Source organism: Cricetulus griseus, chromosome 3 (assembly GCF_003668045.3).
Source record: "Cricetulus griseus strain 17A/GY chromosome 3, alternate assembly CriGri-PICRH-1.0, whole genome shotgun sequence".
NCBI lineage: Eukaryota > Metazoa > Chordata > Mammalia > Rodentia > Cricetidae > Cricetulus > Cricetulus griseus.
The window spans coordinates 219518657-219543793 of NC_048596.1; the positions used below are offsets into that span (position 1 = coordinate 219518657).

Sequence of the window (25137 nt, forward strand, 5' to 3'; positions counted from 1 at the left end):
CGTTTTCTATCATTCCATTGTATATATAAAGAAGATGAATAAGAAGCCACATCAGATGCTTTATTCAAACTGTCAGAACAAGAGATGAAGCATGAGTAACTCTCCAGAGAGGCTTCTGTGGACTAGAGCGGTAGAAAATGACAGTAAGCAGCCATACATTCATTTACTACCGAGTCATCCCTGAATATCGTGGGGAAACAGAAACCGTTTTCTCCCAAAGTGCATGGTGGGGGTATTTCTCAAAGAAGAGGAAGGAGGGTGATAACTTTAACTTACTTTACAAAAAAAGCCAAATGCTCCTGTGTGCCCTCAGAAATGTGCTTGTTATTTGGGAGGGGGTGCCTTCATTCTCAACAAGCAGCACTGGACATCTTGAGAAACTTCAGCGGAGTTCTAGGATGTCAGAACAGTTGCCTGCAATATCAAACTTTGAATTGCCTTAAAAAGAAGTGGACGAAGGAATGTCCCATGTTACCACCCTTCTCAGGCTGGACTAATGTATTAATATTATGAAGAGATCATCCCAGTGAGCTCACCCGATGGTCCCGACTCTGCACTGGTCTGGGTCTTCCCATCTGCATGAGAAGATGGAGACTAATTTATTGGGGCTGATCTTGACTCTAGCACATCACATTCTTATTGATGAATTCTCTCATGAAGTGAGCATCCTTAAAAGGAAAGCCCTTTGTGTCCCAGACATTTGATGAGCATTTATTTATCTCCATCTTTTAAAAACTCCTTTTTTATTTCAAACATTCTTTCCATCAAACTCTTCTTAGTAATTAAGATGGCTTTATGAATTGTGATATTTTGGAACATGAAAGAAGAGTTCGTTTCATTAGTACATTTCCTTCCACTGTGGGCACGCATTATGGTTCACCATTTTCTCACCCCAGAGAAATATCTTTGGGAAACAAGCAAGAAGGTGTGTTGGGAAGATAGGTGTTGGTATTATGGCCTGAAATGATTGGCCTCTGTGTTTGCTACTTAAAAATACATGAACAAAAATTTGCAAAATATATATGCCAAAGATATTGGTGCTCATTTATAAAAACCATTATCCTAAAATGAAAGTTAAGATTTTGAGAGCTGGAAGGCCATGTCTTATTACCAGTAGCTAGAGCCTTATCAGCAGCCTGGCTGATGGTGACAGAACATGGTGCAGCTGGACCATTGGAAAGTAAGCCCAGTTCTCTAGTGTTGACTCTCCCAGAAAGCCTTCAAGGAGCTGCCGACATTCCCCTCCAAGGAATCAATGAATCCATTTCTATCTGTCACTTGACCTTACTTAGTTTTGAATCAGAGAGAAGGGACTTAACTGTTGGGTTAGGGGAGAGTAAGGAGAGGCTGCAGAATCTTGTAGGAGATGCCATGCCTTGGAACCTACAGGCAAGACCATTTGCTGGTAGTCACCTACGATTTATTGCTTGCTTGTTATATTATTACTTGTTCCTGCCTCTCATTTCAGATTCTCACCCTGTTGTAATAAGTAACTGCCTTCCCAGCCATCATTCTGTATTGACAAGTAAATGTCACCCATGTTTGATTGACATCTATTACTCCTGAATGCAGAAGTACGATTTGGGAATCAATTCTACTTACTTACTTAAAACCATTCATATGTGTCAAATGTATTTTGTTGGTGGAATAACCCTCCTAATACCCACTCTCTGGGGGCCTTCTATTGATATTCTAAATTCAAGTGGTTTCTTCATCCAGCTCTTCCACTGTTAGGGGTGGTGGCTTTTCTTTGTCATAATTTCCCTACTTCCCCTCCCCCAATTCACATCTGGGAAATTTGCTATGGCGCCTACAGAACTCTCTGTGTGTCTTATGAAATCTGGCACCACGCAGACGCCACTTGCTTTGTTGTAAGACCTTCGAAGGCATACTGACAAGTGATTATTCCTCCTGCATGCTGCACCTTTAAGCAAATGCAACTTCAAGTGCAATGATGGTATCTTCTAAAGGGCAACTGCAATTGGAAGCCCCTAAGTCAAATGCTCACATATGCTCTCACCATTGTGTGGCACTTGTAAGAACCAGCTCTCCTTCTTTTGGGTGGTGGACAAGTTCATTTAAATCAAGAAATGTCTTTTGGTTTTTAAATACACTTTACTGTTCTCAGGGTAACATCTTATTTCATTTAGGAGGCTGTGGAAGCAAATGCTAAGGTTAAAAAAAAAAAACAACTCACATCTACTGTCTGTCTGGAAAATTGGAAAGGGCCCTCCTTATGTTAAAAGTGGCATTTGAAAAACACCTGAAGCACTGATTGTAGATGAGCCAGGAGAGAAATATTGTCACCAAACCTCCCTCCTTTCAACCTTCGCTTCCACCTCCAACAAGGGCTGCTGGCTCTGGGGAAATTGACTTAGGTGTGACCCTTGAGTCCTGAGAGCTGTCACACAGCTGTGTCCCTCCCCTAGTGTGTCCAGCTAGGGAGCTGCCATCGCCTGGATTAGACAAGGGAGTATTCAGGATTTCACTGTTCATCACTTGCAGAGAAGGAAAAAAAAAAAAAAGGCCGAAAAAAAAAATCCCACATTGTCAGAGTAATGCCAAACTCTGTGTGAGTGGGATGAGCAGAGCAGATGCTGCAGAGAGATGCCAAAGCGGCTCCCCTTCCTCTGTGCCTTGGGTTCCTATAAATTGCTCCGGCGCGCGTTTGTCAGCCTCCTCTTCTCCTGGCAGGTGGTACCCAGGCAGAATTCTGCGTTCAGCCTCTCTCGCTCGGCTCTCGCCGCTGCTGGCTAGCTCCTATCTCCAGCCCTGAGCCTCTCTGAGCCGCTGATCCTGCGAACCGCCGCCGCTCAGCGCATCTCGGGGGGCGCCCGAACCGAGCTCCCTTAGCCCACTAGGGGCTTTGGGGGTGCGCTTCTATTAGAGTTGTGGTGGTTGCGAAAGAGGAAGAAAAAAAAGAAGAAAGAAAGAAAAAAGGCAAGGGACGATCCCAGCCAGAGAAAGAAAAGAAGCAAGGCCCAGGAAAAAAAAAAAAAAAAAGGCAACTTCAGACGGAAAGTTGGTGCGAACTGGCGCAGTCTGCAAAAAAGGAAAAGTCGATCGCCGGAGCAGCCGCATAAAAGTGTGAGCCGCCCGGGGCGAGCGCAGGAGGCAGCGGCTGGCTCTGCCCTCCGGGTAGCCGCGCCGGCACCCGAAGCAGCCACAGGTGCGAAGGGGCTGTCTGGAGGCGAGAGGGCGCCCTGAGCACCCCTCCCCCAGCCCCCACCCCCAGCTCGGGACTTCAGATCAAGTCACTTGGCACCCTAGCTCCCTCCCCAGCCGCAGCCTCAGCGGGGGGAGCAGGAGCCGGAGAAGAACTACCGGCGCGCACCCGCCCAGGGGAGTTGGGGTTCGAAGGGGGATTGTTTTCGGCTCTGAGGAGGTCCCCGCCCAACCTTCAAAATTTTGTCCAAAAGCAGACAAGAGGATCGGCCCGCGCTGAGCCGGCTCGTGGGCAGCAGGAGGCGCCTGATCGCCGCCGGGGCGCTGGGGGTGGTGATGGTGCTTCTGCTGGTCATCCTCATCCCGGTGCTGGTGAGCTCGGCCGGCACGTCGGCGCACTACGAGATGCTGGGCACCTGCCGCATGGTCTGCGACCCCTACGGGGGCACCAAGGCTCCCAGCACGGCAGCCACTCCGGACCGCGGCCTCATGCAGTCTCTCCCCACCTTCATCCAGGGTCCCAAAGGCGAGGCCGGCAGGCCGGGGAAGGCAGGCCCCCGTGGGCCCCCCGGAGAGCCCGGACCACCGGGACCCGTGGGGCCCCCGGGCGAGAAGGGCGAACCTGGCCGCCAAGGCCTGCCGGGCCCGCCTGGGGCGCCCGGCCTGAATGCGGCCGGGGCCATCAGCGCGGCCACCTACAGCACGGTGCCCAAGATCGCCTTCTACGCTGGCCTCAAAAGGCAGCATGAAGGCTATGAGGTGCTCAAGTTCGACGACGTGGTCACCAACCTCGGCAACCACTATGATCCCACTACGGGCAAGTTCACCTGCTCCATCCCGGGTATCTACTTCTTCACCTACCACGTCCTGATGCGCGGAGGGGACGGCACCAGCATGTGGGCTGATCTCTGCAAAAACAACCAGGTGAGCGCGAGCAGGCAGTGGGGAGGGCGGGGAGCGAGTGCGGGAAGGTACAAGCAAGAGGGAGGAGACCCCGGAAATGGGGGTGGGAGGCCGCGGAGGAAGGGCGCGGCAACCCGGCTCCCGGGAGCCAGGGCAAGGGGGACTCTGTGACATGCTGGAGTGATGGGGGTCATACGCGTAGGAGCCTGGGGAGGGTGGTTCTAGGGTGTCAGATCCGAATTGTGGGCACGACCCTCGAGGGGCGAGAAACTGGGAGTCTGGCCCTGGGACAGTTCGTGTACTAGGGGAGCTGGGTAGGGGCGCTGGGCAAAAATCCCTGGCGGGTGAGAGCCTCAGCAGCTTAGGGTCCTTTACAGCCTTTCTGCGAACGTAGCAGGCTTCTGGAGCCCGAAATGGGCGTGTCAGGGCCCCAGACTCTGGGGAGATAGACCAGGATCCCGGGGAGAAAGGAAGGACCCCCAAGAGTGAGTCTCAGACAGGACCATCCGGGACTTAGACAACACTGTGCCGCGCGCGCGAGGTCTTAGGCAGTGAAACTCAGTTACTTTACACTCCGGCTAGTTTCTGAAAGAGGTACTGCTGTGAAAAGGAAAAGTTGCGTTTACTCTGCAGAAATACAGCTGCTCGCACCCAAACACCGGAACCCCAACTTCACTGTTTGGAGTAGGAAAATACACAAGGAGGTGGTTGGGAAGGTGGAGGGTCAGAGTCATCACCGGGGAGCCCCGGAGGCACACTGGTAGAGGCTTTCTAACTCTAGGCTTCTTGATCACAGACTCCCTGCGTTGGCTGTAAAATATCCTCAGGTGAGCCCCAACCCGGACCTGCTCTTCAGAGCTGGTGGGTGGTGCCAGAGAGGCCACTGGTCTGCAGTATCTATGGGCCAAGGATACTTTGCTAGAACCAAGGGCAAGCCAGTGCAAAACTGATGCATTTTTTCATCTTTTAGCCACAGAAAGAAAATACATTTCTATCTAAAAGTGTAATCGGACTTTGTGCACACTCCGAGTCCATGGCACCAGGATGAGGCCTTGGCACTTGTAGCCTGCTGTAGGAGCTGAGTACCTGAGCCCTAAACTTTGCTTACTGACAGTAAGAAAGACCTAGTGATCCTGCCACCCATCCCCCTCCCCCCCAAGATACCTCAATTCGAGCAGTAATTTTGACTTAACAAGGGCTGTTGTGTTGCAGGTCTTTGGTCCCCTGGAAATTCCGATTTTAGCTAAACCCCTATTTTCTACTGAGCACCTTTAGGGCCTGTTTGTTTTTGTTTGTTTGTTTGTTTTCCTCAAGACCCAATTTAGTGTCAGGATTTTTTCAAAGGTAAAAGATTAAATGTAAATGTATGAAACACTTTTTCAATGTCCCTTGATTCCTCTTTTCTGCAAATCCTTTAAAGAACTGTCAAAATACCAGAAACAACAAAAAAAGGAAACATGGCCACCAGGAGGCACTGACCGGGTTGTTCATTATAGTTAATATGCATGAAAATAACAGTAAGATAAATAAAAAATGTTCCCGGAACACTAGGCTAGGTAGTTGCAGGTATGTGGCTACAAAGGGTATGGCTCACTATACCAAAATAGAGGCATTGTGTCTGGCTGACCAAATGGCTTAGGAATGCCACCCCCCAATCCTCCAGCAGGCAGCCATGGGGACCTTTTCATTTATACATTGACTCTGTCTGACTCAAAAGTTGTGTCTGTAAAACTATACTGGGGAGATATTTTTAGGGCCACCCATTAAAATGTACTAAAATTCCTGTTTTGTCAACAAATAATAGAAATGGTAATTTTTAAAATATCTGGAGATTGCAAATGCAGGAAGCCCTAGGAAGCTGCACAATGGAGTTAGTTCAGACGCTGGTGGTTAGAGGGCAGACTCTGGCATATACCCTTGAGTCAATAGAAAGCATTCTGTATATGAATTCTAAAATGCAAACATGCAGGTGTTTTGTGTTTTAAACCATTTCATTGGGGCATGTGTCACTTGAGCATACAGATTCTATGGGAGTCAGGAAAGCAAGTGGGTAAAACACTGGCTGCTTATCCAGTTGCTGCTTTGTCGAAAAGTGGGTAACGGGTAATTCAGAAAAATATATCAATAGTGGTAAACAAAGTCCTTCTGAGTTCAGTGTGGACAGTCTCAGAAAAAGGTTGCTGCAATACTTTGGCTAAGGAATTTGGTCTTTAGAATAAAACTTTCATAAAGTCTGGTTGGCTGCAGCCAGTGCCAAGTGGGAAATCTTGTAAAATCTCTTTTTTTTTTATTAATTTTAAGTAAATATTTTATTCTGGATTTTCAATTATAGTCTGTAAGGTTGTTTCTTAGAATGACAGTTCCCTTTCTGAACTGACCTAATTTGTTTTTATAAAAACTGAAACTCAGAGAGCCATGTCAGAGTGATATTCTGTGGATTAAGTGGATTTTCAGAAGCACAGAGACGAAGCACCAAGGGAAGAATGCAGTCTTTCACTGTAGGAGGGGGCAGTGCCTGCATCATAACCATATGAGGGCCATCTTATTTATGCTTTGTGTTGAATGTAGGGTCACAGATGGAAACATCAAAGGTCAATAAATTAACCTGATGTGCCACTTAACCTTTTGTTTATGGTTCCACAGGAGTACAATGAAAATGAAATTACCACAACATCAGCAGCAATTAATTAAATTAGCAAATGTTACCATAAATACTTTGTATAATGATAACCCCTCAATAATAAGACAATGCTAAAACTATACAGCCTATTATATTCTCACAATCCTATCATGTCCTATAAAGGACAATGGTTTTCATATTCCCCATGAAACCATTAGCCTACACTTAATCGTATCAATTGTTGAGAGGCCATCACATTACATATGAAAGGTAAAAAATAGAGCTTAAATAGCTTTATATAGATACAGGAAGAATTCCTAATGCTTGTATACTTGTAGTTAAAAACCTGAAAAAATAGTTTCTGAATACAGTTACTATAATGTCATTATCATAAGCCACCACAATAAAACTAAATTGCCAGAAGATTAGTCATATAAAATAATTAGAGATAAGCCTTTCACTTAACAAGAATTTATTAGTTATGGTAACAATGTACGTGAACCACATCGGAAAGAATGAATACTGTGGGGTTTTACATTCATTTGTCAGAAAGAGTGATGATGTGCCATGCCAAATTAGTTATCTCTTGAGAAACAGAGCAATACATACTGAAGGTAAAGCAAAAACAATATAGTTAGCATACTAAGAAAATGATATTAAAGAGAATTTAGGAATAAATGGGTATATCGGGCTGAGAAAGGATGCATTATGCTCCCTGACAAAATGCTGAAATAGGTGCACATTTAGGAATCTGAAAATAGCCTTCAGGGTGAACACATTACCTTTCTCAATAGTTTGATGGCTTCAAGGAAGAATTGCTGAAGTCAGTGGGATACATATCAGAGCTTGAAATTCCAAGTCCCATTATACTCTTAGAGTGTGATGGGTGGACAGGCATACTGACATCATGGACACTGGCAGATGGTGGGTATTTAATTGAAAAAGTCCTTTACTGCTGCATAGGTAAAAATCTTAGGGAATTGCTTTTTATTATAAAGCCACCATACTGGCTTTTTCCAACAAAGGAAATAAAACACGCTAAGGATAACCTTCTAGTGTGTGGAGTCACACTAATGCATTAGCAGGTTTCTATGGTTTTTACCTACTGAATTAAAACTGGTAACATTTACTTGGTTTTGTGGCTACATTCTATAGAATTAAAAACTTCACTGTATATTTTAAAAAGATTATAGTCTCTAACTCAAAGATTTCAATGGGTCCTGGCTCCTAAAGGTTTCATGTAGAAAACAATGATAATGGACAACATTCATACAGCATATACTAAATATCCAAAGTGCTGAATAAACTGCATTCTCATTTGTAATAGCTGAGAAGTATATTAGTTTGATGATTAATTAACATATTGCTAATGTAGATAATTGCTAGTTTGTATTTTAATTTTTCACATCCATTAATAGTCTACATTTCTAAAAGTCAAGCTATAATGATGACATTCTCATTGTGTAGATTTTCTTCACTGGGAATTAATAACCAGATTAAATAAATGAACTAAAAGCCTTCGGCTTCTATAAACTGAAGGTTAATTTCTAGGAAATATTATGAAGTGTAAATGCATTGTTATGTAATGGTTAAAATGGATCACCTCAGTACGGTGCACACATTTGAGTCAAGGCTTTTGAGTATAATCATGCAGCATATTGGTTTCATTATATTAATGCCAGCTAGCATAGTGATAAGTAATTCTAAATCCTTTAAGCCCTTCTCTCCTTTTGCTATATGATACTCAGAAAGAAAAAATGTTAAAATACTACTCAAATTACTTTGCAAGTTCAGTGGTGTCCAAGAGCCTTCTCCTTTTATGGCATTTCAGCATTAATGTGAGAACGTATCTTCCCATGAAAATTTAATTTGAAAGCCCATCAGTTAGATTTTTGAAAGACATGCATGGAAATTCTTGACTTATGTCTCCTTTCTCTCATTTTGCCAAGTGATAAAACCTAGCATATTATACCCCAAGTCATACATTATTACATAGTGCAGGTTTACAAAAACCACTAAATCACTTGCTATGTTATTCAGGGAAATACCATTATAGTGGAACCGAAACAAGCCAGAGTAGAAGATGTGTTACTGAAATAAATCACACACAAGCCTGCCTTTTGAAAGATTTTTTTTCCCATGGCAGAATCAAAATATGTCTAAATGAAGCTGAAGGAGAGAGTGTGACAGAATGTCCATATGACATGATATGATAGGCAATTTGACTGTTTGCAAATGTTGATCAACTCTCTAATGAGACTAACGGCAGAACATAAGCAGATTATAGTCAGCTCCCATCCTCAAAAACAGACACATTTACAATCTCACAGATCGGAAAAGCTATGCAACAATACCATGCAGAACTCCTAGAGAACTGAGCAATGTCAGGTCACAAATTTAATTCCTTCTAAAACTTTTGGATCTGGTCGATTTAAAGGCATATATAATTAAATGACAAAAAGACACCATCAAGTAAATGGAAGTTTGGAAATTGGGAGATATAAACAAAGATATTTAAATGAACTAAGTGCTTCTGAAGAAACCTGGTTAACAGGGGCTTTGTTTGTATCAGATTTCCAGGGCTCTAAACTAAAAAAAGCTTCCCCCCTACCCTCTACATAGTAGCAAAGTGGTATTTCCCTAGGTCTTTTGCCACTTGAGATATCAGTTTTCTAATAATTATGATGAGCCATTGAAGTACACAGTTGGTTGGAAGTACACAGGAATGTTGCTATTTGGCTTAGATTAAAATGCAAAACAATACTGCCATTTCCATTTCAAAAAGTGACTGAAAGTGGAGACTGAAGGAATTAGAAAAAGCAGTAATCTAAGAGAAAATTGGATTGGCATGCTTTATTTACAAGGAAAGAAAAGATTGCTACAGTGTCCCTTATGAAAGCAACATTTTCTCTTGTCTAGTAACAGTTGAAGTTGTTACAGCAATTCCTTCTAAAGCTGTGGGACCAAAGACAGCACCACTGTGCTACATTCTATGCTATGGCAGAAAGTCTCCTATTATGCAAAACAGGCAACTTGAAGATTCTCTTTTAGGCACTCTAATTCTTGTCTGTTTCACATAGGTGCGCGCTAGTGCAATTGCCCAAGATGCTGACCAGAATTACGACTATGCCAGCAACAGTGTGGTCCTTCACCTGGAACCAGGAGATGAAGTCTACATCAAATTAGATGGTGGGAAAGCCCATGGAGGAAACAACAACAAATACAGCACATTTTCTGGATTTATTATTTATGCTGACTGATAATGCAGAAACTGAACTTGCTATTCTGAGTTGGAACGATGGATTCGTATGGCTAACGTCAGTGAATCAAGGATCCCGGGGGATGCCGACTGCAGGGCATCTCGGTTGTGTAAATGTGGGGAGATCAAATGCTACCTGACTCACATCTGTATCACTCAGACACATTATGTAAAAAAGTATTTAACGCAAGATAAGCAGATGTGTGATCCACTACCGCCAAAGCAAATACTCCTTATTGTTAGTGTCCATGTGAATGAAGTCCTATATAGATCACAAATTTTTATAGAAAAATCTAAGACACTGAATTATTTCTTCAATATCTATGATACTTTGGTGTACTGTGATCTTGCTGCTTTTATCCATGTGTCAGCTTTGGTTCTTGTGAGTTTACCCGCTTATTAAGATACTCGGAGTCTATTTGTAGTGTGGGGAGGAGTCATTTTACCCTGCAGGAGAAGGTCTAATTGAAGTAATGCTGCTTGTCCCCAAAGATATTGTTTGCCTTGTACTCTCGTTAACTTTAGAGCTAGACCTGGGAATGATTCAACTTCAAGCCTTAACCTGGAATTTTCTGGATTTGTGGGAATTCCCAAGCCTGTGATCATTTTCACATTTTTTTTTCTTTTCATGTGAAATTTTTTTCTCTTTTCTGGTGATAGTCTTAAGAAAATAGAGATTGAAACTGTATCATATAGGATTACCCTCTAAGTGTGAAAATGTGTAATTATGTATGGTATTTAGAAAAAAAACCTGTGTGTCCATTTTGTCAATAGAATACATTTAGACTCACTTGAACAGTCAGAGAAATTTATTCTTTGGTATGAAGTCAGATAGAGGCTTTGCTTTCTTTGGAACAAAAGATTGTTCATAACCTAAGGCACGAAGGTTTAATCTGAGCTACTGCATGCATCATCAAGGGGACAGTAAGTAAGGCCTTCAAACAGTTACCACAAATCTGTGGCCTGAGGTTATTTCAAAATTAACAGTTTCACATAGAACCAATATGATTACAAAGTGTATATATTTTATATAAGTATCTGCCACACACTTATTTATATACATATATGTTAGATGAAATATTATATATACCTGGCTTCAGTCCACTAGTTGTGGTGGCTGTACAGCTCAAAAAACTAATTTAAAAAGTATATATGTATACACACAGAACCATGCACAAATTATTTGACTTATTTTAGATTGAAATATATTTTAGATGATACAAATATATAGGGTAACAAAATAATAAAAGTGACTTCTCTTTAAGAGTTATCCAGAAAATGAAACCTCAGCAGATTCAAATGCCCCACATTGAACATGTGTGAGTTAGTTGATTCCATGGTCACTGTATTCCATATGCAATCGATATTTTAACTGCATTCTCTGGCAGACCATTAATAAGGGACTTCAGGAAGCAAGCACAGTCCTTCACAATGTTTATGAAACATATACATTGGAATAGTCAATTCTTTCCTTTCTATCTGGTGGATTGAAGCTGACAGTATAGTGCAAACTCATTCTCTCTAGTTAAAAACACACTGCCAAGAGCTATCTCTTTAATCTAAGGGAAAGATCAAAATGCATGAGAATATATCCTACTAGCACACAACTTCCCCTCTTACAATGGAAAATCTGTTCCCATTTCAGTTGCCTTTAAACAGTCTTTGACAAGTAGATTTCAAAACCAGAGATTTAAAAATCTGTGTACTTTGCTGGTGAAAGACATTTGCATTTTCCCCTTTAAAGGAATGGGGCCGTCCCCCTGGCTCATTTCACTTCAGTACTTTTTGTTCTAATACACAGAGAGCTCAATCAGCTATGATCAACTGAAATAGCTTTAGTTTAGCAAAACCTCAACTTTCCAAGAGATTTGCATGGTGTTCCCATCTAAAGGTGGTGTCTGCCGTGTTTAAATGCCTTGGTCTGAATAATGGTCATGATTTATATGATAAAAAACACTTAGATCATTCATCAAGAGTAGTGACTGATTCGATTTGGCCCTTCTAATATATAAGGTAACTCATAAATGAATTGCCACAGTTTTAATTTCTATTTAACAACATATATTTTTCAAAGATGGATTGGCAGAGAGGATCAAGGGATTAGCTCACAAACAACAGTGTACATCAATTAAGCGTCTTAACTAACAATTTTGAAAAGGAATTATTAGCAAAGAACTTCATGGCTGGATCTCTTCTAAAGAGTAACATTTACAAACAGACTGTCATTTCCAATAGATCTGACCTTTTCTTTAGATAAATAAGCATTATTTTCTCTGTTTAGGCCTGAGGAAAAAAGAAATAAAAGGTAAATGAAATAAAGGGACTATATATAAGGCAAGCATTTCTCTTTTTCTTTGCATTATAACTTATGAATTAATTAAATTGTGGCCTTTGTTATTATAACTGTAATGATTCATTAAACTATATTATGTAATATATTTTTACTTTTATGATTTCATTTTTGTAATTCACTATTGTTATACGTGCTTAGACAGGCTTTGCAAACACAACACAACTAACAGCAAAAATGACAACCAGAAAGCCAGAGTCAGCAAAAATGATTTATTATAAGTTTACATAGATAGTGCAAAGCACAGTTAACCTTCCAAAATATTTTTATTGTTGTGAATTGGTAATTTTATAGCAGTCTCCTTTGGAAAAAAAAAGTCTCAAAATTTAACTTCCCTTGTTGCAAAAGTGATTTGAAAATGCCATATTATTCATTAAGCATTAATTAAAGAACAGCAGGATAATTAGTAGGATCATCAATATTACAAGAAACATTAGATTGCTCCAGAAGGGGGCAACTTAACTAGAAACACTATAATTTTTCTCAAGTAGTGTAGATGATAGAGTCAGGGGAAAAAAGATTCAAAATGACTCGGGAGATATATCTCTAAATTATTGTTTGGAAACACACTCTTTTGTATTTGTTTTATTAAGGTAAGACAATAGGACTCACTTAAACCCAGTAGCCCCCACCAGAGATTTCCCTGTGATAGTTATCAGGTTTCTCACAGGAGGGAAGTGATCAGTCATTGGTCCTGTGTAGCTTGGATTAACATCTCAGATTGGAAATCATGGAATATTCTCTACAAATTTAACCTCTAGGTCTGTGTTCATAAACAGTCGTCCTATTTAAAAGTTAGCCATTGTCTAGGGTTTTCTATTAGGATCTTATCAACTGCCCTCTCAGTTATTCCTCTGAGGAGCATCTTAGGAACAATGTTGGTGAGAATATGCGAGTAGCCATGGCCTCCATACTTCATCAGTCGGTGTTTCGTGTGTATGTCATGTGCCATGAGAATCCGATCTTCATAGCCCTCATCCACCAGGAAACGGACCCTGGGGGAAAAAAGTTAACTCATCACATGCCATCAGTCTCACATTTTAGACGTTACCTTCCACTCCTGAATGTGCTTGTAAAACTTCTGCCTTTTGCTGTGGCATATGTACCAGGAGACTCTAAATGAACACTGCGTGGTGAAGATGCAGGTGCCACTTCACACCAAGATGAATAAGATCCTTATTCTGTGCACATAGAAATTTCTACCCGGTGGTATTTCTGACATTGTCCGCCAATGCTGCCCTAGACAGAGCTTACTGAGGTTAGGCCAGCTGAATGAATGGCCACAATAGCAGTCCACTGAATAATTTTATATTCGGCTCTCCTCTCTAAAATGCTTGTCTTAGGCTCAATTTTGAAATACCATTCTCTCTCTCTCTCTCTCTCTCTCTCTCTCTCTCTCTCTCTCTTTTAAAGTCAGTGGGCGTTCGTGATTAAAATATAGAAACAAAAGGATTCTTCATATGAATAAAATATTTGGAGTAAAATCAGCTGATTTTCAAGTGCAAGGTCCATGTTATTCGGTTTTACAGTTGGCAAAGTTCTCTGGGTTCAAGTCATCTGTTCCTCTGCAGTCTACAGGAATTCTGTCTTAGTTGGTGATAGTCTCTGAGCATTAGATGAAACTGACCAAAAGTTTTTAGTCTATCTTCCTTGTCGACAAGGCTGCTAAAATAGCAAGCTGTTCCTTTAAATCCATAGTCAGTTGACTAAAAGACAGCTTCCTGGCTGTAAAAAAAAAAAATGTAATCCTCTTTGCCTAGTTAAGAGCATAATCTGCAGCATGAGTCACCTCCTGACAGCCACCATCTGTATGTGTCCGCACTCTGGGCAGTGTCTGTCCCTGACCACCACGAGTCTTTGATGTCAGGGGTACAACTTGCAAACAAAGACTTTTCTTTGGGATTCTGGTATAGTCTTTTGAATATCAAGAGTACCAAATGGATGTAGGTAGATGGATCATGCTCTTCCTCTGGGGGATATTTGAAAAGTCTTGTTTTAATAGACAGAAAGGGGCATTTCTTGCTATTCTCAGGTAGGCGTGAGTCCTATTTAATAACTACTGTGGTACTCAAGGGACACTATACACAAAAATCCAAGTTACAATTGGATTGTAACTTGCCCCCTGAGAACCTTTAAAATAAGTTACAATTGAATACTAGACCCACCTGAAGGTCAAAGGAATGGAAGTGCTGTGGTAAAGAGCCAATCAGTGTGTTTGGTAAAGCCACCAGTTCAGCAGGCACACGGACACCATGCCTGTCTTACAGTGGCGTGGCACCTGTAACCTCATTTATGCCTCTATGTTATTTGGTTTGTTAAAACTGGTCCTGAAGATCTGATTTGCTGTTACTTTTTGAAGAAACTGTAGTTCAGGGGGACTAGCTAAGAGAGCCATATGATCATTTACCATACAAAGGGACAAGTTTGCAGTGTTGACCCCCCAAGATGACTGCAGAATAGAATGTCACCAGAAGGGGAGCTTATAGGGTGCACTTTCTTCCTGAGAACTATATCTCCTGGTGCAAATTTAGTTCCAAAAAGCAGGTAGACCTTAGACCAAGTGCATTATGGGCTCTGGACTCAATCCCCAGCACTACCTAGAAAGGTGTGGTAAGACACACAAGTCTGTAAGGTAATCCCACCCCAGAGGTTGAAGTTGGAGGAGCTGGAGCAGGACTTCAGGCTTGCCCTTGGCCTCAGGTCACTCCAGGGTCCCCACCTAGGCTGTTTTGGACTTTTTCCCCTCCAAAACAATGAAAGAAAAGCTGGGCCATTCCTCTTCAAGCTGATGCTGTAACTCAGTGGTAGAGTGGTTGCTTTTCTGAGAACTTCTATGTTTCATTACTACAATGATATACATTCAGAAAACTTCCTATAATACACTTTTATTCCACTTTGAAACACATGGGAAGTTGAAGGAGAGAACATGATGGATTAAATGCTTGTAATAAAAAAAGAGAACCGTACAAAATTGTAACACCTCCTCCAAAAATGAGAAGAGAAACTTGGAGTCCTTCTTATCCTATTTCAGCTAAACTATGAATAAATTCCTTTTGAGTGGGGTGGGGGGGGAGGAAACTCTTAGAAATCACAATGAAGTCAAGGCTGAAGAGCTGTGTTATCTCATGAACATGATAATATTCTGTTTCCAGAAACACAATCAAACCATACGCTGACCATGAATGGAAAGTGCCTGGACATGCCTACCCCAAGAGTTCATCTCTGATGAACATCTGCGAAGAACAAGAGTTACAAAGACACTGCCAGAAGGGAGGAACCACTACAGACGAGAAGACAAAAAATCACAGTAATTATAGCAATACAAATGAGTCCATGTTTTGCAAACAAATATTAGAGAGAGACTACAAAGTGTGAAAAGGCAGAGATATAATAAGATTTGAGAAATGGAGCATAAGATTGAAAACAGGTGTTAGACACAGAATTTCTGGTTCTGAGAACCAGAGGTAGGCAGAAGCGTGTTTCTACATTCCTGCACTTGGGGAGCTGCAGATTGCCATGGCTGAGAAAAGACTGCCAATGAATGACGCAAAGCAAGTACTCAATACATGGGGACAGTGGGGTTTGGGAATGCACATAGCCCCAAAGGTCATTCAGTTATTATCACTAGCTGGGAAGACTGAACAAATGCATTGTATTGATTTAAGGACAAATAAGCAAGAAACACACACACAGACACACACACACACACACACACACACACACACACACACACACACACACACACATACAGCATATACAGATAATTTATATTCACACATATACACATTTTATTCAATGTTTAACACATAAAGAATGATTACATTGGAACAATAAGAGATAACCAAAATTACCAAAGTAGTTGCAAAGGATTAATTGGGAAGCCATCAGTCATTTATCCATTATCACATCCCCTCTTTATCAGCCCCCTTTCTTGTTCCAGAGGGCCTGGCAATCTCACTGAAGGCACAGTGATATAAAGACACACCCCACTGGCCAAAGAGATTTAGGAAGAAAAAGCAGATCCAGAGTAGAAACTTCCCATTCCAAACTGAAGAGTTGAAAATCTTCATTCCCAACTAAATTTAAAATATATTGAAGACATTCATTATGAAAGAGTTATTGAAGACCCATTTGAAAGAGAATGTGTGTGTGTGTGTGTGTGTGTGTGTGTGTGTGTGTGTTTAGGCATAGCATATACATGCAGGTGCCTGTTGAGGCCAAAAGTGGGCCTCAAATCCCCTGGATCTATAATTATAGGTGGTTGTAAGTCCCTGGGAAGTGGGTGCTGGGAACCAAGCTCCAATTCTCTTCAACAGAAGTACTGCTAACTGCTGAGCCATCTCTCTAGCCCAATGTTTTGGTTTGTCTTACCTTGAGATAATGAAAGATGATAACTTACTATAGCACATCATCTTAAAATCCAAGTCAGTGGACAAAGAAGTTTTACCTCTGAGTACGGCACAAATTGGTAGAGCCTTAAAGAAACCTGTTTGTCCATACGAACAGTGTTCCTGACCAGGAAAATTAAAGTCATGAAGCAAAATAAGTGATAAAAATAGAGACTGGGGAGATGTCTTAATGTGTCTTCACTACATTAAGAGTGAAGATCAGAGTTCAGATCTTCAACACCCACATAAAAAAGGTGGGCAGATATGGTGACCCACTTGTAATGCCAGCCTTGGAAGGTGGAGTCAGGGGATCTCTGGAGCATGCTGGCTAGCTAGATTAGCTGCATCAGCACACTCTTCGATCTGCAAGAGACCTATTTCAGTATATAAGGTGAAGAGCAATGAGGAAGACACTCATTGTTAACCTCTGACCTCCCCACAGTCATGCACACATGCTCATGTGCACCCTGTGCCTCAAAGATGCCTGCATACTACACAGATATACACAAAAGGAACAAAGAGAGGCAATGGATTGGTTTGCCAAAGAACTAGTTCAAGTATCAAAAAAAAAAAAAAAAAACAGCTTCATTGGTCAGGTTGGAGGAAGCACTTTACTGTGTGGAATAGTCTTCACTTTACACGACTAATGTAAATATCGGCTAGCTCTCTCCACCTAATGACACGGAAGTGGGATCATTGTAGACAAATGTCAATACATAGCAGTCTAGGAAAGCACAGAGATACAAACGTCACCTTCCTGAGGGAGCAATCTGCAGCTTGTTTGAAATGAATATGGGCTTGGGATGGTCCTCTCAATCCCACTGTATGCATGTTCAACTATTGATACCTGCCTCAGTTTGTAGACGTTATTTCTCAGTCCTAGTTTTGCTCACTCCCATCCCATCAGCTTTCTACACAAAACCCTTGAGTTTTGGTCCTTGTTATCACAGGACCTTGTCTTTTCAGGACTGCTCTCTCTGAAATCTTAATCTTCAGTTTCTCATGCTCATCATTCAACCTCTTTGTACTGTTTCCATTCACCCTACTTTACATACTCATGCACTTCTTTTAAAGTCTATAACTTAACTTTTCTGTTATGTTATTTCTAAATATACACACATTTCTTTTTTGTATTTTTTATTAGAAAGAAAATTATTTTACATGTCAATGCCAGGTCCCTCTCCCTCCCCTCCTCCCCTGCTCCCCCAACTAATACCCTACCTATCCCATACCCTTTCTGCTCCCCAGAGAAGGTGAGGCCTTCAATAGGGGGTATTCAAAGTCTGTCATATTCTTTGGGATAGGGCCTAGGCCAACCCTCTTGTGTCTAGGCTCAGGGAGTATCCCTCCCTGTGGGATGGGCTTCCAAAGTCCATTCCTATGCTAGGGATAAGTACTGATCCACTACAAAAGGCCCCATAGATTTCCAAGGTCTCCTCACTGACACCCACATTCAGCGGGTCTGGATCAGTTCCATGCTGGTTTCCCAGCAATCACTCTGGGGACCAAGAGCTCCCCTTTGTTCAGGTCAGCTGTTTCTGTGGGTTTCACCAGCCTGGTCTGGACCCCTTTACTCATCCCTCCTCCTTCTCTGCAACTGGATTCCAGTTCAGTGATTAGCTGTGGGTATCTGCTACTACTTCAATCAGCTGCTGGATGAAGGCTCTAGGATGGCATATAAGTTAGTCTTCAGTCTCATTATCAGGAGACAGCATTTAAGGTAGCTTCTCTTCTGTTGCTTAGATTGTTAGTTGGTGTCATCTTTGTAAATCTCCAGACATTTCCCTAGAGCCTGATTTCTCTTTAAACCTATAATCTCTCCCTCTATTATATTATCTCTTATCTTGCTCTCTTCTGTTCTTCCCCCAACCTCCCTGCCCCATCATGTCTTCCTCACCCCTCCACTTCTCCCCTTCTCATTCTCCTAGTTCTCCCCCCCAATTTTCTCAGGAGATCTTGTCCTTTTCCCCTTCTCCAGGGGACCATGTATGTCTCTCTTAGGGTCCTCCTTGATTACCAGCCTCTCTGGCAGCATGGACTGCAGGCTGGTAATCCTTTACTCTATGTCTAAAATCCACATATGAATGAGTACATACCATGTTTGTCTTTTTGTGACTGGGTTACCTCACTCAGAATGGTTTCTTCTAGTTCCATCCATTTGCCTGCAAATTCAATATTTCTTCATATACCTTACCCCCAGCTTGTACACCCTGACTCTCATTTCAACCCTTCCTCTGCTTCCTTTGACTATCAACTGCATCTTTCTGATAAAAACCCCAATCCTAGCTTTCTTTGTGTGTTCACATTTAGTTTTTTGACCCACAATGCTTCACTAACACTATTTTCGATATTAAAAACATCCTTTGGGAAAACAATCAGTAAACCATGTGCAGTAGTGCCAACACAGTCATGCAACCATGATTTCCAGGCTTGGATGAGTCTCAGAAATATGCCTCCAACTCAGCAGCCATTCCTGTTCTTCCCTGTTCTCCACAAGACCCCACCTTTAATCTATCCCTTCTTTCTCCAGAGACAATTCTGTCTGCCTCACATGAAGACTGGAGAACACAAAGGTACTTGGCCTCAGTTCTGGATCTTCTTGCTAAGACATTTATTTGTATCAACATTACTGTTTGCTTCCTGCTTTCCCAATGCAAAGGAGAAATTCTCTCTCAAATAATGTGTTACCCACTCCCCAGATTCCACCCCTTTGTCTCTTTAGGCACCTGGATCTACATTTATTTTTCCATATATTTTTGTGTGAACATTCATCAAATATTTCCATATTTGGTAACATACATTCATACAAAACTCTGAATACTGTATTTTTATGTAAATTGCGTATTAATCTCTTAGAACTACCTTTCTTTCTTGCACCTATTCTCTCTGTGTCTGTCTCTCCCTACTTCTGATCTTAGCTTCATAAACTGTTGAACTTTGGAAAATGTTTCTCTGGATCACCTGTTGTCCTCCAGCCCACCTCCCTGTTTCCCTCTACTACTATAGTTTTGCAAAGAGTAACCTTCACATTCTCTGCCCCCTTCCTTAGCTCCTACTCATTTCTCAAGCCTTCTACTGAGACCACACTTCCTGACTATGAGAGTTTCCTAATTTGCAACCCAGTTGTTATTCTTCAGCCTTGATATCTGCTGTCTACTGTAAGCCTTTGTCTTTAAGCCTCTCTTCTCACTGATATATATTACATTTCCCCTGATGGTATCAGGTTGCAAACATCTCTACCTATCTGTCCCTAAGATGCTGTTATTGACTCCATCTATTCAATATCTGTGTCTCCAGATCTCTGTCCTCTTTCCTCTCTCCATGGTCTTTGGTATTCCCAAGATTTGAACAAGCTCCTACAAACTGATTATGTCTACTTTTATGTCTCAGCCCAGATCCTCGCGCTGAGCTTCACACTCCAATGTTAGTTATTATTTTAGGGAGTAACATTACTTAGATACTCCCACGCTAACGTCTTCATTGTCAATCTCAGATGTATTTCTCCTCTCTGTGTCACTATCTTGGATCATCTAATATTCATGTCACCCTGTGACCAGGACCAATCAAAGTAGCCATCTTTGACTCCATCAAAGAATGAATGCTGTTGTGATTTGCTTTATCACACATTAGACAATTTGGGGAAGATGTGATGTATGGTGTTTACATGTGGCATTTTACCACTTAAGTTGTAATGACCACCTTAATGGATACATCTAATAAAGCATTTTAACTGATAGTTGCAGAAAATCTTGGCTTCTGTGAGATCAACCAGAAAGAGGAAGTGCTGATTCCACTATGGGTAAAAGGGGGAAATGGCTTTCATTCTCTCCTTGTCATGGCAAAGGCAGGGTATTATCTGTTTCTTGTCAGCTGTCCATCTGCACTGAACTTCTACGGCTCTGATAGCTTTAGCCTACTTACTATGACTCATTTTCTTCTTGAAATAATATATAGAGATTTTCTCCCTGGAACAGCTCAGATACATTTTTCTCTGCCAAGGCTGCTTCAGCCTGCTTACTATTTTCCAAATCTTTGCTAAAACTCACCCAGCTATGACAAGCCAAAAGGGCTGGCAGAAGAGAATGTGATGAGAGACTCCAGCATATTTACCTTCTAATTCTTTTGTTATCATCAGGCATATCGATATCAGGGCTGAACTGGTAATTAAGGAGCTCCGTGCCAAAGAGATCATATTCCAAGTAGCAGCCAAGTTGTGCAAACTCCAGCAGCTCCTTCTTATTAAGTATAGACCTAGAGACAATAAGGAAGACATATTGCTATTGCTGTTATTAAAAACATATTCTCTACATGTATCCTGTGAATGAATATATATATATATATATATATATATATATATATATATATATTTGAGGGACAGGAGAGATGACTCAGTGTGTATCAAAAGTACTAGCTGCCAAGATTGATTGATGACCTGAGTTCAAATCCCTAGGACTCACATGGTGTAAGGAGCCCTCTGAACTCTGTATTCTATAGGATGAACATGCCTACACACATGTGTAAAATAAATGTCATAAAAAATTATGAACCTCTTTATGTTCACGTTCAATTAAACTAAGTTTAACTCATTACCAGAAATATGGAAACCTACCTAGAAAATGAAGTTACCATTCTAAAGTCCTTAGGAACTAGCCCTTACATCAGTTTTTTCTGCTATTATCCAAGCAGAATTTTTTAACTCCCTTTGAGAATTTTTTTTTTTTAGGATATGTTCCATGTTCTTCTAAAACTCTTTACTAGCCTGCATTTTCATCCCATAGGACTGCCATGAGCTCTGAAAGCTATCAAAGGTATCAGGTCTCACCACACCAGTTAGGTTAATAATGCCAATCTGGCCAAAACAGGAAGTTCTTGCTGCATGGTGGAAGCAGGGTGATTTTCTTGAGAAATGGTTCTGAAATTAATTCCAAAGCCTACGTGAGTATCATTCCAACACTTTTCAAAGGGGCAATAGCCATAAAATTAATATGTTTAGGGGGCTGGGGAGATGAATCTGTCTGTGAAGTGCCTGAAACAGAAGCCTGAGGACCTGGGTTCAGATCCCCAGCAACATAAAAGGCTGAGTGTAGACGCAGCGTATCTGTAACCCAAGAACTGGGGGTTAGGAGGGGAGGGAAGGAGGAACAGTAGATTCTGGGATCCCAGTGGCCCGTCTGCCTACCTGAATTGATGAGTTTCAATGAAAAAACCATGTCTCAAAAAATAAGTTGGAGAGAGACTGAGGAAAATACTCAACATCAACCACTGCCGTCCACATGCACATGTCCACACATGCAGTTGCACACACGTTTAATAGGAATATGTACATACACCATAAATATATATATATATGTGTGTGTGTTCTTAAAATAAGATTTATTATTTATCAATATCTTGTCAAATTAATAGGTGGATTAAAAGTCTTTCTATTGTAGAATATAACCATGTAAATGAATGGAAAGGAAAAAAGATAAGAAAATACAGATAGGGCAAGAGGATAGAGCAAAAGTTATCTCAAAAAAAATAGATGATAACAGCTAAAAAGGGATGCACTATATTACCACCCAAGTAACTTTGTAGAATTTCAATCACTTGGAGAAATAGGATAGAATAACAGAGCCTGCCAGCATACAGTGTGGAAAAGTATACAGGGGGAGGAATTCCTTTAGACTCGGCATGAAGGCCTGGAGAAAAAGCTGAGAGAAAGGAAGTGATTGCTTGAGGCCCCAAACTGGCCTGGAGAAGAAATAAAAATGCCAGTTTATCCTTACCCTGTAGGTTATTATGCACGCTGAGGTTCTATTACTTTAACTACTTCAGGATCCAAATATTAGTGCAAGATTCTATGTCTGTGATTCTGCCACTTAGCAACCAGAAGTATCTTCAAAGCTTTTCTCCCAAACAATGGAGGATCAATTAAGCTTCCCTGTGCTGTGGGGCCAAGAGGTGCCTGCTTCCCACACTTCCAGGGAGGCTGACCACTGACTCACTCTGAAATGTCATGGTATAGCTGGCTCCTTTCTTGTTCCCCAGTTTAACACAATTTAGAGCTCATGGTACTGTTTTAGGAGGGGAGGCTGAGGAGGCCTTCCTGTATACTTTAAAACACCAATCACCACTGTGCTAATGTCTATTAATACTACTCCTTGCCCGTCTTCTTACCATGGAGACAAGCTTTTGCTTCCAAATTTACTTAGCTAAAAGGATATGTGTTTTTCTGTAGTAAACATATTCTGTTTTTCCCAAAGAACCATGATTAGAAACAAAATATACACAATTAAAAATAACAGGAAGGAGAAGAGATTAAGCTTAGTATTTTCTCTTTTGAGTGAAATTTGAATTGTTAATTACCCAATATGCGCAAGCTACTGGAGGGGGAAGCCAGAGGAGCCAGAGGAGAATGGCAGCATTGACAGGTCAGATTAGGGTCTCTTTTCCTAGTACTTTTTTCCATTTTTTTCTTTGGACCAACGCCCCTAAACAAAGTTTTCTACATTTTAAGTAATGCATTAAGGCATATGCTTAAACAACAACAAAAAATAAAGTAGGTACAAAGCCACAAGAAAATCTTCAGTTCCAATTGGAAGTAAAAACTAGGGGTTGGGGGGAGGGGGCGGAGCGGGGTAGCTCAAGCTGGTAAAGTGCTTGCTGAGCAAACATGAGAACCTGGGTCTGATTCCCCATCAAAAGCCATGCATTCTGGCAGATGCTGGTAATCTCCGTGCTGAGGAAGTGGATGCAGGCAGATGCCTGGAGCTTGCCCTCCAGCTAGCCTCCTCTAACTGGCAAGTCCCAAGTCCCAGTGAGAGACAGGTTTCAAAAAGCAAGGCAAGCAGCCCCTGAGGCACAACGCCTAGGATTGACTTCTGCCCTCCACATGTATGAACACACATGTACATGAATAACCACATGTGTACTCCCCAGCACTTGTGCTGTTTTACTATCTCATTTAATGCTTCCCATAATCCTATCAGTTCTTGATTTCAATGATGAACTGGAGAAGTGATAATGAGGTAATGTGCTAAACTCACTTCAGAGTTGGAAGCCATTCTCTTAACCACCACACTACACAACTTGTCCCAATACCATTTTTTTTTTCACTCAAAGGAAAAACTGAATATACACATAGTATATGTCATTTTAAAGCTAGGCATCTGATTCCTCTCCCACACTATCCTGAAACCATGTTTGAAAAAAACGGGACTCCAACGGGAATATGGGTGTCAGGAAGGGAAAATTCCAGAAGGACAAGAACAGATTAGCTTGTAGAGTATTTTAATTCCTAGGTGGGAGTATGATTAATATGATAAGTCAAATAGGTAATATTGGGCTTTCCAGTTATTTTAGACAAAATGCTTAAGTGAGGAGCTGGAGCAACCTTAGTCAAGACTGTTGCTTTGCTTTTTCACATGAGCCTCACATTGCTCTATGCTCTTTATAAATGCTAAGAGGCATACAGGGATCTTCTTTCACCGGATCAGACAAGATGGTGCTTGTGATCTACCATCCATATTGGCTGCCTCCACACCCTTCTTTACCTCAATTGGTTCAAGGGCATATTCATCAAAGGTTTATGCATTAGATCTTGACCCACCCCCCCCACGCTCCTGGAACTATTAGCAAGTAGAACCCAGAGAAGTAGAACCCAGCACGAGGTCTTCAATCACTGGGTGACACCCTTGAAAGAAGTGTATTTGGATTCCAGTCCCTTTTTCCTCTCTTTCTCAGCTTGGCTATGAGTTGAGGATCTTTGTCTTGCTAAGTGCTCCCACTATAGCATTCAGTATTCCCAAACACAGAGAAGTCTAATCTTGGACTCTTGGATTCTACCTCTACAACTATGAGTTGGCTAGTGCAGTTTTGTTTACACAAATGATTTTTCTTTCACTTGCAAAAGAGTTGTTCCAAAATGTCAATATGGAAAAAATGGACTCTATGTGGAGTCTGTCACGGGAGATCTCAACTCTTCCAGCTAGCAGTGACTTTAGAGAACAGTCTATAGAAGTGGAGGTGCTAACCTCCAACAGTCCTCTGCCTTCCATATTTTATATCCATGAATGGCTTTATTCTTTTCTACACTAAGAATCCATAGACTTTAAGATAAGGGTTTTACATTTTTTTTCTTTTCTGTACCAATTATGACATGTAAAAGAGCTTCTGGATTTCCAACATGGCTTCATGGATAAGGCACTTATTATCAAGCCTGACAACCTCAGTTCAATACCAGGGACCCATGCTGTAGAAATCAATGGCTCCCTGAAATTGTGCTCTGACCTCCTCACACATACCATGGCATGTGCATGTCCATAAACATACATACCTACACACACACACACACACACACACACACACACACACACACACACAATTGTTAAAAGAGCTGTTGAATTCAACATAAAGAATATCTCATCTTTTGATGAAAGAAATGACTTCCATGCCATTTATGAAGTATCTT

At 41.4% G+C, this 25137-nt stretch overlaps 2 protein-coding genes across 8 annotated transcripts in view; one reads left to right on the forward strand and one right to left on the reverse strand.

Moving 5' to 3' along the window:
- Pter (phosphotriesterase related) overlaps nt 1–25137 on the reverse strand; it is a 74933-nt gene that overhangs the window by 4600 nt on the left and 45196 nt on the right. For 4 of the 7 annotated variants that reach the window (XM_027405234.2, XM_027405236.2, XM_027405237.2 and 1 more), the window contains 2 exons: nt 20796–20936; nt 12491–13292 (listed from right to left, as the gene is read on the reverse strand). In XM_027405234.2, the coding sequence (XP_027261035.1) occupies nt 13082–13292; nt 20796–20936 (352 nt within the window). In that variant the 3' untranslated portion in view covers nt 12491–13081. The other 3 variants (XM_027405238.2, XM_027405239.2, XR_004769336.1) reach the window with 3 other exon arrangements.
- C1ql3 (complement C1q like 3) lies at nt 3486–12385 on the forward strand. The gene is made up of 2 exons (XM_027405241.2): nt 3486–4089; nt 9769–12385. The coding sequence occupies exons 1-2, from the start codon at nt 3502–3504 to the stop codon at nt 9946–9948; spliced, it is 768 nt and encodes a 255-aa protein (XP_027261042.1). The 5' UTR covers nt 3486–3501; the 3' UTR covers nt 9949–12385.

Coding starts and splice junctions, on each gene's coding strand:
- C1ql3 (XM_027405241.2), top strand. CDS start 3,502: ATGGTGCTTCTGCTGGTCATCCTCATCCCGGTGCTGGTGAGCTCGGCC. Junction 4,090..9,768: donor ATCTCTGCAAAAACAACCAG/GTGAGCGCGAGC, acceptor TGTTTCACATAG/GTGCGCGCTAGTGCAATTGC.